At 36.7% G+C, this 15,046-nt stretch overlaps 1 protein-coding gene across 1 annotated transcript in view; it reads left to right on the forward strand.

Moving 5' to 3' along the window:
* AGBL1 (ATP/GTP binding protein like 1) overlaps positions 1–15,046 on the forward strand; it is a 606,328-nt gene that overhangs the window by 261,464 nt on the left and 329,818 nt on the right. The window contains 1 exon segment of the mRNA XM_026448330.1: positions 11,534–11,714. Coding sequence (XP_026304115.1) covers positions 11,534–11,714 — 181 coding nt within the window.

Raw genomic sequence — 15,046 nt, forward strand, 5'->3', positions numbered from 1 at the left:
TCTTCTTCTTCTTCTTCTTCTTCTTCTTCTTCTTCTTCTTCTTCTTCCAGTGAAATCAAGTTTATTAAGGGAGTAAAGGAATAAAGAATGGCTACTCGATAGGCAGAGAAGCCCCAGAACCTTCTTTTCTAAGATGATGATTCCACTCCTCCTCTTTCAACCCATTGCCTTGCTTTAAGTAAATATCCACTAATGCCCAGGACCTCAAGCCTGGGACCTTCACAGTACTTCCATGATATTATTGTCTCCCTTCTCCACTTCCCAGACCTTGTTTGGCTGGGACTTTAACTCTTTAACTATAGTCTCTATAATAGTGCCTGTTGCATCGCAAGACCTCAATGAATAAATATTCTTTGAATGAAAGAATGAATAAAAAATGAGTGATTATGTTGTGACATAACTGGGCATGGAGGAGTTAATGACAGGAGCTAATTCCAGTTAATTGCACCTATCTAATCAGCAAGTATTTTCTGAATAATTCCCATGTGGACAATAGAGAAATAAGATATGGAAAGCAGGCAGCGTGGTGGAAGAGACCAAATATGAAAATGGACTGCAGATCACATGGTGAGTTGTATGCAGTTGCATAGATGATGTGCCATGGGACCCAGGAAAAGGGAATTATTTCTGCCTGTGGCGTCAAGAAAAGCTTCAGGTGGGAGAACAATGAAAGTTTGCTAGGCAGAAGAAGTGAGGATGAAAAGGAAAGGACACTGTGTGTTTTGGGAACAGTAAAAATCAGAGTGATGGGTATTTGGTTTAGGAGTGACAGAAAATGAGACCAATTGGCTGGACCAGCTGGAGTGGGGTACAATTTCAATGAGGAGACTGAGGACTGTGGATTCTACTACAGTGTATTACCTGGAAGGTGATACCATCAGCTTTAGGTTTTTGTTTTTACACCTGATAGGCTGCTGTGTGGCTGGACCAGAGGTTAAGGAAGAGGTTGTAGTAATGCAGTGAAGAAGAAAGGGGGATATATGTTTGAGAGAGAAGGAAAGAGAGAGGGTGGGGCTTGAAGGTCTTGGACATTAATAGGAAAATGTGTGTATTACTTACAATTTGTGAAGAAGCTGAAAAGAGTTAAGAAAAAGATTTGGAGGCTGCCAATAGAATGTTCATTATCCTTCAATCAGTTTCCAAAGCTTATCAGCTACAAAGGGCCTGTGGTCAGCCTTTGCCTCCATGCTTTCCTCCCTGCTGCCCCCAAGAATCCCCAGTGTGGTGAGTAGGACCATCAGAATCTCTGTTACCCCCTCTGCCAATGCATGAATCCCCACACCTTTTTGGTGAAAACTAAGCAAATCCATCCCATCACAGAAAGACATCACAGCTTCTTGGGCTCCTTGCCATCTAAAGGTAATGAAGGTCACACGTCAGGTTTTGGGGAAAAGGCAGAGTGCAAAGTTCTGGGAAGGACAGGGTCTGGGGCCACTTCCTGCCACTGGAAGGTGGGTAGGGCTGAAGATGAACAATTCCTGGCGAAGGTAAATGGTTTGGAAATGATAATCTGGTCAATTTCTTATTCTGGTGGTATATGGGTCAGAAAGATCATAGCTCAAGAGTTTGTAAAAGACAGCTTGGGTGCAGACAAACCCTGCTCATCTGGGAAGGAATTGTGTCCCAGCAAGAGAAAGCCAACTCACACTTGATTGTTCTGAAGCCGATTATTAGCCGCAAATACCTGCAGTTTCCATTTTCTTCTGCTGCCACCCAACTTTGGACCACTTTTCTGCTTATTAGCACTTGCATCTGAATATTGGAAAAGGACAAAAGAGAGATGAAGAAGCTCCATGTAATTTTGCTTCCTGTTAGCAGCTTTACTAAAAGAATACTGAAGGAACCAATAGAATTAAAGCAGATTGAAACCATTGGCTAAAAAGTTTGACTTTCATCTACCCTGTTTCACATTGCCATTGATAATCATTAAATTTAGTGCAGCAAAGACTTAAGAGAGCCTTGCTTTATGGGTAGAGAACAGAGATTTCAAAATATTTTAATTGTCCCAAATCCATTCAATTAGTAAGAGGCAGAACCAGATCTCAAACCAAAGTCTTCCAATTCATGATTTACATGGTACTTGTTTCCTCACTATATCATATTTTGTCTCAATAAGATTCATTTTGGCCTTCCTCTTAAATGTATACAGGCAAAAGAATACATAATGAAATGAAAAGAATATTGGATTTTGATTCAGAACACCTAAGATTTTCCCTTGCTTTCTCTCTTTTCTTGCCTTACAAGCAAGAAAGTGATAATTCCTGCTTTGCCTACTTCACAGATTTACTCGCAATACCGAAGGAATAATACAGCTGAAAAGGCCCGAAGGAATAATACAGGTGAAAACGCCTTCTCTGCTGCAAGGTGTTATAAAAATGCCATGAATGTGTTTACATACAATCCCACACATTTGAACAGAGCTAGTCAGAATTATTTGTTACTATGTCATATATCTACCAGTTGTAATAACATGGCATGAATTTAAAGGATTCTTTTTATTTTGCGGTATTGAGGAAATTCTAAGAGATTAGAAAGGTATCAGTAATAATTGATATAGCTTTTGAAGAGAAGAAAATCTTTATTATTTGCAGGTGTTAGGATTATCTTCCTGGAAACTTTAAGAGAATCAACAGAAAACAATAAAAAAATAAGGAGTATAAGGAAGTTCCATAATTTGGAAATTTCAATTAAAGTTTTTTTTTCTTATCTTGGAAAACATGAAAAAGAACACATACAACAGAAAACAAAAAGACACATTTCTATTTCTGTAAAATGAGGAGACAAGTTTCCAGGTACCTAAAGACTGTTAAAAGCTGTCAAGTTCTTGCACATTGGTGGAAGAAACAGAGAGAGATGTGGAAAATGGAGAGGTTATGAGCAGGGGTGATAGGATTTTATGCCCAACAAAAATATTTTTCAAAACTGAGGATAAAATGAATTCACTGTCAGACAAACAAGACATGCATATGTTCACTGCCAGCAGACTCACATCGGAAGAAAGACTGAAAGGTGAGTTTCAGGCAGGAGGAAAATGAAACCTGATGAAAGTTTGTAGATGCAGCAAGGAGTGAGGAGTAACTAAAAGGGTAAATATGTGGTTTAAATCAATATTGACTTTATTACAAAATAAATGTAAATGTGTTATGGATTTTAGGATATGTAGTGGAAACTAAAATATAGTAGATTATATTACACTATAATAAATCAAAGAAGTACCTTGTAATCTCTAAGGTAACTGCTGAAAAAGAATAGAAGGATATATAACTTAAGCTAATAGAGGAGAAAAAAGAAACAATGGGAAGAAAACAACCAATCCAAATGAAGGTCAGATGGGAAAAAGAATTGATCGTATGTTAGGACAAATGGAGAGCAAATTGTAAATTGATAGCATTATGCCAATATAAATCATTAATTATATCAAATGGAAATTGACTAAATGCTTCAATTAAAATAAAACAGTGCTAGACTAAATAAAATACAATATACAACCATATGGTGCTTCAAAAGACAAATACTTGTAAAGATATGGAAACACTGAAAGTAAAGTGATGAAAAATATATGTATTTTAAATACTAACCAAAAGAAAGCCAGAAAAGCTGTATTTTTACACACAAAGGAGACTTTAAGGCAATGCCTTAGGAGAAGTGGAGAGATATCTTATAATGACAAAAAGTTCAGTTAAACAGGGAAATATAATAATTCTAAATCTGCATGCAGTGAATAACATAGCCTAAAAATAAAGAAAGAATTGACAACATTATAATGTGGAATAGACAAATCCACAATCATCTTTGGAGATATTAACATACCCCTCTCAATAATTCACAAAACAAGCAGATATAATATGGGTTAGAATATAGACAATATGACTAACAAACTTGACCTAATTGTTGTATATGGAACATTGTACCCAACAACATTCTTTGATCGTAACAACTTTATTCATAATGGCCCTAAACCAGAAAGAACTCAAATGTCTATCAAGAGGTGAGAGAATAAACAAATTGTGGCATATTCACTGCTATGTGGTAGTCTGGAATACAACTCAGTGATTAAAAGAAATTATTGATGCATCCAACAACATAGATAGCTCTCAAAAGTATTATGCTAAGTTAAAGAAGCCAGGCAGAAAAGTTATATACTGCATGCTTATTTTTGTTTGTTTTGTTTTTTTTTGAGACGGAGTTTTGTTCTTGTCACCCAGCCTGGAGTGCAGTGGTGCGATCTTGGCTCACTGCAACCTCCGCCTCCTGAGTTCAAGCAATTCTCCTGCCTCAGCCTCCTGAGTAGCTGGGATTATAGGTGTGCACCACCATGCCCGGCTAATTTTTGTATTTTCTTAGTTAAGATGAGGTTTTGCCATGTTGACCAGGCTGGTCTTGAAATCCTGACCTCAGGTGATCTGCCCACCTCAGCCTGCCAAAGTGCTGGGATTACAGATGTGAGCCATCACTACCCACACTGTATGATTTAATTATTATGACATTCCAGAAAAGAAAGCACTATGGTGATAAAAAGCAAATCAGTGGTTGCCAGAGGCCAGCGGTGGGGTGAAGGGATTGCCTGCAAAGTGAAATGAGGGGAATATTGGAGATGATAATAATAATTTCATTTGGCTTTATGACACTGTATACATGTGTCAAAATTTATTGACTTGTAACACTAAAATAGGTAAAATTTATTTTGTGTAAATTATATCACAATAAAACTAATTAAAAAATAGAAACATCTTTTAATATTGATATGGAAACATCTCCAAGATATATTGGTAAATGAAAAATGCACAGTGCATAAAATGTACATAGTATATACCTTTTTTGGAAAACATAGTAGCATGTGTCTTATGTATACAAATTTTTCACATTTTAATTTTTTTTCTCAGAATCTTTCCACTTCCTTTTCTACTGCTGTTTCCTGTCTCCTTCCTTCCTCATCCTGTTTTCCTTCTATCAGGTCCGTAAACACTCTCTTCTAGGATTGCTGGACTTCATATTAGCTGCATGATTCCACTTTGAAATCAAACCTGCTCTCCTGGCCATTTCTTCTGCCCCTTAATTCCACTATCTAATTCTTCAACTCCAAGAAGCCCCATCGGATCATACCTTTGCATAATGTTTTTTATGTTTTGTTTTGTTTTGTTTCTTTGTGGTGATTCCATAGAATGCAAGATTGCTCCCAAACCCTTAGTATGCCCCAGAAAGGGATGCAGAAGCAGACACAAACTTAGTTTTTGTATCTTCATTCCTTCTCTTGCCTTCCAAATGGCCTGTGCTTTAGTCACATTAAACCACTTCACTTTTCCTTGGGTATTATGCACTTTATGACCTCAGTTGTTTGCAAATAGATCTACTTAAGCCATTTCTATTACTTTTCTTTTTTCTTTACTTGGCAAACACTTAAACTAGACAGACCATATCAAATGTTACCTTTTCTGTGAAAATTCATTTTTTTACTCTTCCTCTCCTGTGGTGCCTTAGTATTTGAAAACACTTTGCCTTTGTGAAATTGACATATGATTATTATTCTCTAAAAAAGCAAACATTCCAGATAGGGATAAAGATGACCTAAAAATCACCTAGATTACCTCTACTTGCAGCTGTCTCTATATATAGATACCTTTTGATAAATTTTACAGCTACATACAAATAGGATCCTTCTGTGATGTACTCTATCCTCTGTTTTTTTTTTTTTCAGTCACCATTATATCACAGATATCTTTTTGTGCTGACAGAAAAAAACTTATGTGTCATTTTTAATGGCTGCATAGCATTCTGTTTTGCATATTGTTTCCTGAACTACTTTCCTACGAAAGTGTGTTTAAGTCATTTGCAGTTGTTTGCATTAGTATAAATGATGTCACAATGATTATTCTACTGTGTTTGAAAATATCCTGATGAATGTCCCTGATCACATTGGATTGTAATTATCTGTGTGCCTGTCTTTCCTACTAGACTGTTACTAGCTTCCTGAGGGCAAAAAAACCATTATTTATCTTGTAATCTACAGAACCCTGCAGAGTGCCAGTAGGAGCTTAATATATATTGTTGAAAGAAAGAAGAAATGAATGAATGGATGTTTATATAGTTGGGCACACGTTTATCATCTTACATGTCTTCAGTTTTTACTCAACTTTTCATTGGCCTAAAGGCCGGATATCTCTTAGGCATTATTCAATCCCCTACTTGTTCCTAATCTCTCTTTACAGATGTCATTACCACTTTAAATTCAATATGTAGCTTTAAGAATTAAAATCTGTCCAAACCATGACTCCCCCATAGACTATGGTGGTCTCTGAAACATATTTTATTAATTGGAGAAAAAAATAAATGCAAATATCTGGCACTTTTTGCCTGACCCTAAGCAGACATGAGTTACTAAGACTGAGATTGTCAATTGCAAGAAAAAATCACATGGTATGTGTGATGCATACTATTTACGGCTGTTGTCCATTATGAGTTCTCTGGAGTACCATTTTCTGCTACAACTGAATGGTGTTGTAAGTTTAACTTACCAACATGACTGCAAAATTGTCTTAAATCACAGAGGGGAAGAAAGGAAGGCCAACTAGAACTGGCTAAAATACTGCTTATGTCTTCATGAGAATCCATCGTTTTCCCCATTTGCTTCCTCAGGATACTAGAACAGCCTGCAAGGTCTTGTGGTGTATTACAATACAGCAGATTATCAACTTGACTCTCCAATGGAAAGAAACACATTGTTGATGGCTCTCTGTTAGAGCTTGCATTTGGTTTATTGATTAATGTACTGCGTTGTACTGGGTATATCAGGCAATGGAAGCCAACTGGCTCAGACAATGGAAGTGTTTTGTTAGTGTAAAAAATTTACAAGAGCTTAAGCCATTTTTTATTTCTTCTTGCTGGACTGAAAGCACTTACCATTGTTGTCCAATATGCTGCAAATGAACATAGTTCAAAAATCACAAAGAGAGTGATATGGAGTTATAGAACTGAAAATAGGATACTGATTGGGTACAAATTCATCAAGCCTCTTTATTTTGAAACAAGCTTTTTGTTGGCATGCCAACACAGCTTGCTTTGGAAGAAGCAAAAGGAACTGTGAGCAAATGATATAGTAGGAAAGTTGACCTCCAGTTAGTTTCAGTTGTGCCCAGCTAGCTAACTGTACATCTCCTTCTTTCCAACATTTTTTTTTTAGAAAGTTTCAGTTAGTGAGTCATTAGTCCTATATACAGAACACCTAATCTTCTATGGACTGAATATGTATGTCCTCCCAAAATTTCTGTGTTGAAATCCTAATTCCCAAAGCGATGGTGTTAGAAGGTGGAGCCTTTGGAAGTTGATTAGGTCACGAGGGTAGTGCCCTCATAAATGGGATTAGTACTTTAAGAAAAGAGTCTTGAGGAAATTCAGTTGTCCCTTCCACATGTGAAGACACAGTAAAAAGAAGGTCATCTAAGAAACAGAAGGCGGACCCTCACCAGACACAGAATTTGTTGGATTTAATTATGGATTTCTCTGCCTCCTGAACTGTGAAAAAGAAATTTCTGTTGTTTATAAGCCACCCAGTTTATGGTATTCTGCTATGGAAGCCCGGAAAAAGTAAGACAAATCCATTGCTCAGTTTTTTTCAGAAACTTACATAACTCATCTCACGTTAAAAATGGTGAGGCTGGAATTTGAACCCTGGAAATACGGCTCCTAAAGTTGTTCTCTAATTCACTATGCTGTACTGTCTCTGATTGGGTAAACGTGTCATCTACAATAATTTCAGAATTAATTTTATAAAGCAGTCTTTGGCATATATTGCTTCAGATGAAAATTTGTCAACTCCCTTTTTCTTAAGATAGTGGTTCTCAATTGTTCTTTTCTAAAACACACATGTCAAATATCATTCTCCCTACAACTATATCACTCTCTTCTCCACAATCTAGAAAGCACACATGAATGCATGTTATTCAAGGTAATATTATTATAGGGATGATTTTAAATCTGATCTTACATTGAATTTGACAGGGTATAGCAAAAACTTGAGTACAGTGGCCTAACCAAATAGTGGTTTACTATTCTCAAATATCCGGAAGTAATGAAGAAGCTGGTGAAAATGTGGTATAGCTGCTTAAGGAATTTGGTAGGAACCCTGGCTCCCTCTACTTTTGTGGTTGCCATCTTTAGCATGTGACTTTGATTCTCAAGTTGGCTTTCTCATCTGAAGGTATCACATCTATGTGCAAAACTGGAGGAAGAAGAAGGGCAAAGGACAAGACACAAAAACCAAGTAGACATTTACCAGATGAAACTGTTCCCTTTAATTAGTTTTCCAAAAAGACTCACAGTCTAGAAACATTTAAATCTCACTGAACACAACTGTGTCACATGGCCACTCCTACCTACAAAAGGATCCATGAAGCTAGTATTTTAATATGGGCAAATTCCTTCCCCTTCAAAAATCAGGGTTCTGGTAATAAGAAAGAAAGGGAGAAAGACTACTGGGCAGGTGACTGGCAGTTTGTGCCATGTATGTAATATTATAAGCAAACACTGGCACTTTTATTGGTAACTGATGACTCTGCAATATACCCTGTTAGTTATCACAGGATATCAGTGAGACACTGACTCTATGGTTGAGAGTGTCTGATCTACAGGATGAAGTCCAAATCCCTAAACAAAATATATAAGAAAGGATCTTACCAGTTTAATACTAGCCTACTTTTTAAAATTTATGTTCCACCTTCTCTAGCCCTTTGCTTAAGTCACACGTAACTTGTCTTCATTTTTTAATTCACCAACTTTTGCGCCACTGGTTTTGGCATATGTCCCTTTCTTTCTTCAGAAGACCCTCCTCACCGTCTCCAGCTGGTAAATAATACTTATTCTGCAAGACCCAGTGTGAATACCATCACATCTCTGGAAATGGCCTTAACTTTCTCAGTCATATCGATTTTGGTGTTTTGTATACACCTCCATTAGCTCACTTGTAATTATTTTCTTTCATATTTGTCACTACTGACATACGCTATGGACTCTTAGAGAACGAGGACTATAATTTATTCAACTTTTTCTACCCAATGTTCCTGCAGTTCTTGGAATATGCTCAAGACATCTGCTTAAGGGAAAACATAGCTGAGTGTTACCTCCAGTGTATAGGTGACCTACAAGGAGCTGAAGTGACCTGTTTTCACCATAGTCAGTAAAAATACACTGATCTGCACCCCTTAAATCTAGACCTCAGTGGATTAATGGCTGTCAGCAGAAATATGGAAGAGACATATAGTGTTGAGTTTTTTTTTTTGGTCTTAGTTGATGATAATAACATAATTTAGTAACTTAAAGGTGTTTTCTTTATATCTTCCATTGCCTATTCTTTAGCTCTGTTATCAAGAGATATTCAATTTTTTCTTTCTTTGTGCACAATTTGAGACACAATTTGTATCCTCAAAAAGGCTACTTTTTTTAGATTCTATATATGAGTAAGATCATATCATGTTTGTCTTTCTGTGTGTGTCTTATTTCACCTAATACAGTGTCCTCCAGGCTCATCCATGTTGCTGAAAATGACAGAATTTCATTTTGTTTTATGGTTGAATAGTATTCCATTTTATCTATGTGTGTGTGTGTGTGTGTGTATGTATGTATATATGTATATACACACACACATATAGTCACATATACATACAATGATATATATGTGTGCATATGTATAATATATATAATATATAATATAATATATAATATATTACATATATACACACACACACATATTCATCTGTAGATGGACATTTAGGTAGAGTCCATATCTTGTCTGTTGTGAATAACACAGAAATTCAGTAAACATGATCAAGGTGCCTGCAATAAACATGGGAGTGCAGATATCTTTCAAAATGCTGATTTTATTTACTTTGGATATATACACAGTAGTGGTATTGCTGAATCATATGATAGTTCTATTTTTAATTTTTTGAGGGACCTCCATAACGAGTAGAATAGTGGTTACCAGGAGCTGGGCATGGTAGTGGCAAGGGAGAAACAGGGGAAGATGGTCAATGTGTACAAAATTACGGTTAGGAAGAATAAATTCTGGTTTTCTGTTACACAGTAGGGTGACTAGAGCAAATAATAATGTAATGCACATTTCAAGATAGCTAAAAAAGAATGTTTTGAATATCATCACTCCAAAGAAATGATAACTATTTAAAATAATGAATATGGTAATTACACAGATTTGGTCATTATACAATGTGTACATACACTGAAACATCACGTTATATCCCATAAACATAAATATATCTAATGATTGTATGTCAATTATAAATAAATTAATAAAAATGTTACTGTTTAAGGAAATAAAAGACATTTGAACTTAAAGTGATTTGAATAATATGGAAAGAATTTACTAGCTTATTAACTTTTAGGTTGTTCAGCGGCTGGTGTATTTACACTTAGCAAATACTTCGTACTTGTCATTAGAGGAAGTTTAGGAGCAATGGGAATTGGATGAGAATACAAAAGGAAAAATTAGTCATAAAAAAACCACAAAATTGAACAAAGGGTTGGAGTAGACATGGTGAGTTCTTGATATGATGCTGCAACCTTACCCTTTCTTCCCTGAGTATATGGAAGACAGACATCACTAAATCAATCAAAACACATTTTTCACCTGAGCCCAGACATGGCTTTAGAATGCATTTCAGCAGTACGATACTCCAGTTACCTTCTATAAACAAAGGAGGGAGGACATTCCTATCTTTCCCTCATCAGTGCATTCTCTATAAAGACTGTTCATGTCAGTATACTACCTGTAACTGGGTGGAGAATGTTTTCCTGACTCCCTTTGCAAAGTGAAGCAAGCATTGTAACTCCAAGATTGAGCTTCCACATATTTAACTCTTCTGTCAAATCTCTCTCAAGGATTGGGTTCAATGTCTTAAAATCATGGAGTTCCAAACACACTGCTTCTGTTACTTGCTTTCTATTTCTGCTAAAGAATGAGAGGGATCATCCCACCCACAGACTTTACAAATGAGGAGGGAGATAGCTAACACGTACTGAATGGCAGTCAACATAGTGAGTGCTTTATATTTACATCTTCTTGTGTTTTATAACAACCACATAAGGTCAGCATTATTGTCCCCATTTTATAGATAGGAGATAGTGTCAAAGAAATTAATTCATTTGCCTGAGATCCCAGAGGTGGTGAGGGATGAAGATAATATTTAATCTCAGATCTGTGACATCTGGCATCATGCTATTGAACTCTGGAGAGTTAGTTGTTTTTTTGTGATCTTGATAAAATCTGCTTTTTGGGTTCTTTTCATACCACCAAGTAGTTACATTTTTGATGACAGCCTTGAGCTGTACCTTCATACTTTCTTGAGTCTTGCAGACCACAGAGGCAGATGGAAAATGGGTAAACGTAGATTAGATATGTGTTAGAAACAATCAATCTATTTAAAACCTCATGCCAATCATGTGCAAATCTGGTCCCCTGGAGACCATCTTGATGGAAATGGAAAGCAAATTTGGGTTTAATCTTCTTATGTCCTTTTTTCTGCAGGACATCGTCCATATCAGGTGATCACTGCTCGAGTTCATCCAGGAGAGAGCAATGCCAGTTGGGTGATGAAGGGTACCTTGGAGTTCCTGGTCAGCAGTGACCCTGTGGCTAGGCTCTTGAGGGAAAACTTCATCTTCAAGATCATACCCATGCTCAACCCAGACGGTGTCATCAACGGCAAGTATGTCAGGCACCTGGCTCAGCCCAGCTGCATTTATGCTACCATAGTAACACTGTCATTTCACCAAGTGGGCGTGATTGGAGAGGCCTTGGTACTCTGCCAGGAATAAACTCTTGGTTTTCTGTTTTCTGGTACAAATAACAGCATACTTTCCGTACACACTGATGTCAGTCTCATGGTTTCTCTGAATAGAAAAGTATAGAATTGAGACCTAGGCAGGAGGATCACTTGAGACCAGTAGTGCAAGAACAGTCTGGGCAACACAGTGAGACCTGGTCTCTTCAAAATAAATAAGTTAAAAAAATAGGAAGCTATAGAATCATAGGCAATTAAGAGCAGAGGAAAAATCTAGTTTAACATTTTTCTTTTAAAAAGAAGGAAACTGGTGTCCAAGGTAATCAAATGATTTGTCCGAATCACATGGTGGGTTAATGACAAAGTCAGGGCTCAAACTGTGATTTCTTCAGAGTAAGACCAATGCTTTTATTTACTTATTAATATTTACTACAGGGAAATCTTTATTCTCAGTCAGATATAATAGGATACAGTTATAATAATGGTGTCCCTCTAGCTAAATAAAATGTTGGCTGAAAAATAGAAGGCTGAGGTCATTCTTCTCTTTCCCTAGCCCTTACAGAACTCTTCGAAATATATGATGGGAAAGATGGTTTCCATGCCTGGTGAGCTCCATCGAAATGGGCCACATTCTCAGAGTTTGTGAGCTGAGGCCCAGACATCAGATGAGGCACCCAAAGTCACATAGGTGGTGCATGAGGGTGACAGGATTAACGTCCACAAAGAAGTCTTTCAAACTTTGTGGGCAAAGGATAAAGCCCCTTGCCATGATAATAGATGATTCTTTTTACTATAGGAATGGACATTATATCCTATAAGAAAAAGAGAATACAAGATAAACTGAAAATATTGAAGGAAAAAAATTCAAAATCTACAAATGGAAAATGTATTTTTAATAAAAAAAAATAGTATCAAAGAAGCAAAAAAGAATTTAGACAACTATAAAATATAGCAATATTAAAATTGTTAAATGAAAGAGATAAAATGAGAATTACAAAGAAATACTAAACAAAACCAAAAACTTCAAAGAGATAAAATGAAAATGACTTAAATAAGAATGATGTAAGAAAAATGAAATAATTCATTTTTTAAGAAAAAATTTAAGTGTTAAACAGCCGAGAATAGACTAGCTTCAAAAGATAAGCACCAAAGATAGATAAATTAAAAAGGTTAAAACTATGAAGATGATAAATTACAAAAACATGAAAAGCATAAATTCCAAATGACGAAATATGTTAAACTATGTTAAAGGAAAGCAAGTAAAAACTACAGACCATAAAAATAATATTTCAGTACACACACACACACACACACACACAGAGAGAGAGAGAGAAGAACCTATGTGTTCTTCACAGGTGAGCTCCTCCCAGCTTAGCAGTTGCTGGATTTCATTTTATTTAATTTTTTATGGTGATTATTTGAGGGCAGAGAATGTTGGGCAGAGAGCAGGGTTTCTTCTCTTTCTCTGTGGTGACTGATTGGCCTTTAAGCACATGGGAAAATGGGAGGCCAAGTCCTTCACTAAGAAACTCGATCAGACCTTGGAAAGCAATTAGCCTTCTGAGCTCTCAAGCTTGAAAGGCCCCAAAGCAGTGTTCACTCCTGGTCAAACAGAACTCAGCCGGCTCTTGCTATGTGCTCCTTTAACGGCAGAGAACAGCTCTGGGACATCAGTGAATGGCTCCTCCCTGCTTGAGCAGCCAAGGATTTTACTAGCAAGCTTTCTCAGCCTAAATGGATGAAAAACAGTTATGCAAGGCATCTTGAGGGACATGATCCCATTTTGACATTTCTTATCCAAATTGGCTCGTTTCCGAATCTCTCCTTCGCTGAAATTGTGTGAGGTCCAGTAGAGAATGGAAAGAGCCCTGGATCTAGAGTCATAAGATTCGTTGGGAATTCTGGCTTTTCTCCTGCCCTAGTCAGTTTTCTCTTCTGTTAGAAGAGGAAGACAATATGCTCCCTGTTGACCATTCGGGAAAAGGTCTCAGAAGCCCAAGGCAATATTCAAGCTCAGGGATTAAGTATTGTAGTTTCTTCAATTTTAAATGCTTACACCTCCAAATCAGGGGCTTTATTCAGATCTCTGGTTTAAAGGTTAGTGTGATCTCAGTCACTGAGTATCGTCCTGGCCTGGACACACACTATTTCCAGCTCATAGCTGGTTGCTTTGGGTTCCCAAATGGCAGGCCAGCTTCTTCTTAATGACACTGGCATTTATCATCATTACCATTATTTATTATGACTAAAATTACCTTTTTATTTATATAGCATCTTTCATCATGGAGCTCAAGGAACTTTGTAAATCACTTGGATTACCCAAACAATTTTGGCTGAAAGGGACTTGGAAATCGTAGTGTTATTCTACTGAAGGAAAAATCCACAGGTCATAGCACAACATTATGAAAAAAATTGAGACTGCCTGAATGTATAATGTCTCATCATAAAAGAGCTTAAAAGTCTCAGTGCCTGAGCCCTCCTTAGAACATACCTAACACATGGTTTATTTAATTTCTGCTTGAACTAGTTCTGTGATTGACATTTTACTTCAGGGCATGCCTACTCTGTTGTGTATAATCAGGTGGATTTATGTCTTACTGTGTTTTCATCTTTGTCCTGTGAGCTTCACCTATTTTAATCATTCCTCCCTTAGGATATCCCATGGATAAAATCTAATCCCCCTCATCCATGCCTGAACTTCCCCATGTGAAGTTCTCTCCAACCTTGATGCGGTTCACCTAAATCTTCTGTATATGGTATTTTTTCTGATGTTCTCATCTTCACTGATTTTCTCTTATTATATTCTTATTAATAGGTTCCTTTTTGTGACACTGTGGTCTTTTGTCCTTTGTAATGTATTTTAACAGTTTTGGGGGAAGAGGTTTTTTTTTTGGTTACATGGATAAGTCATTTTAGTGGTAATTTCTGGGATTTTGGTGCACCCATCACCCGAGCAGTGTACATTGTATCCAGTATGTAGTCTTTTATCCCTCACCCCCCAACCCTTCCACGACAAGTCTCCAAAGTCCAGTATATCGTTCTCATGCCTTTGTGTCCTCATAGCTTAGCTCCCACTTACAAATGAAAACTTACGATATTTGGTTTTCCATTCCTGAGTTACTTCACTTAGAATAATAGTCTCCAACTCCATCAAAGTTACTGCAAAGTCCATTATTTCATTCCATTTTATTCCATGGTGAGATCTATCTATCTATCTATCTATCTATCTATCTATCTATCTATCTATCTATCTATCT

This window comes from Piliocolobus tephrosceles, chromosome 6 (genome assembly GCF_002776525.5).
Source record: "Piliocolobus tephrosceles isolate RC106 chromosome 6, ASM277652v3, whole genome shotgun sequence".
NCBI lineage: Eukaryota > Metazoa > Chordata > Mammalia > Primates > Cercopithecidae > Piliocolobus > Piliocolobus tephrosceles.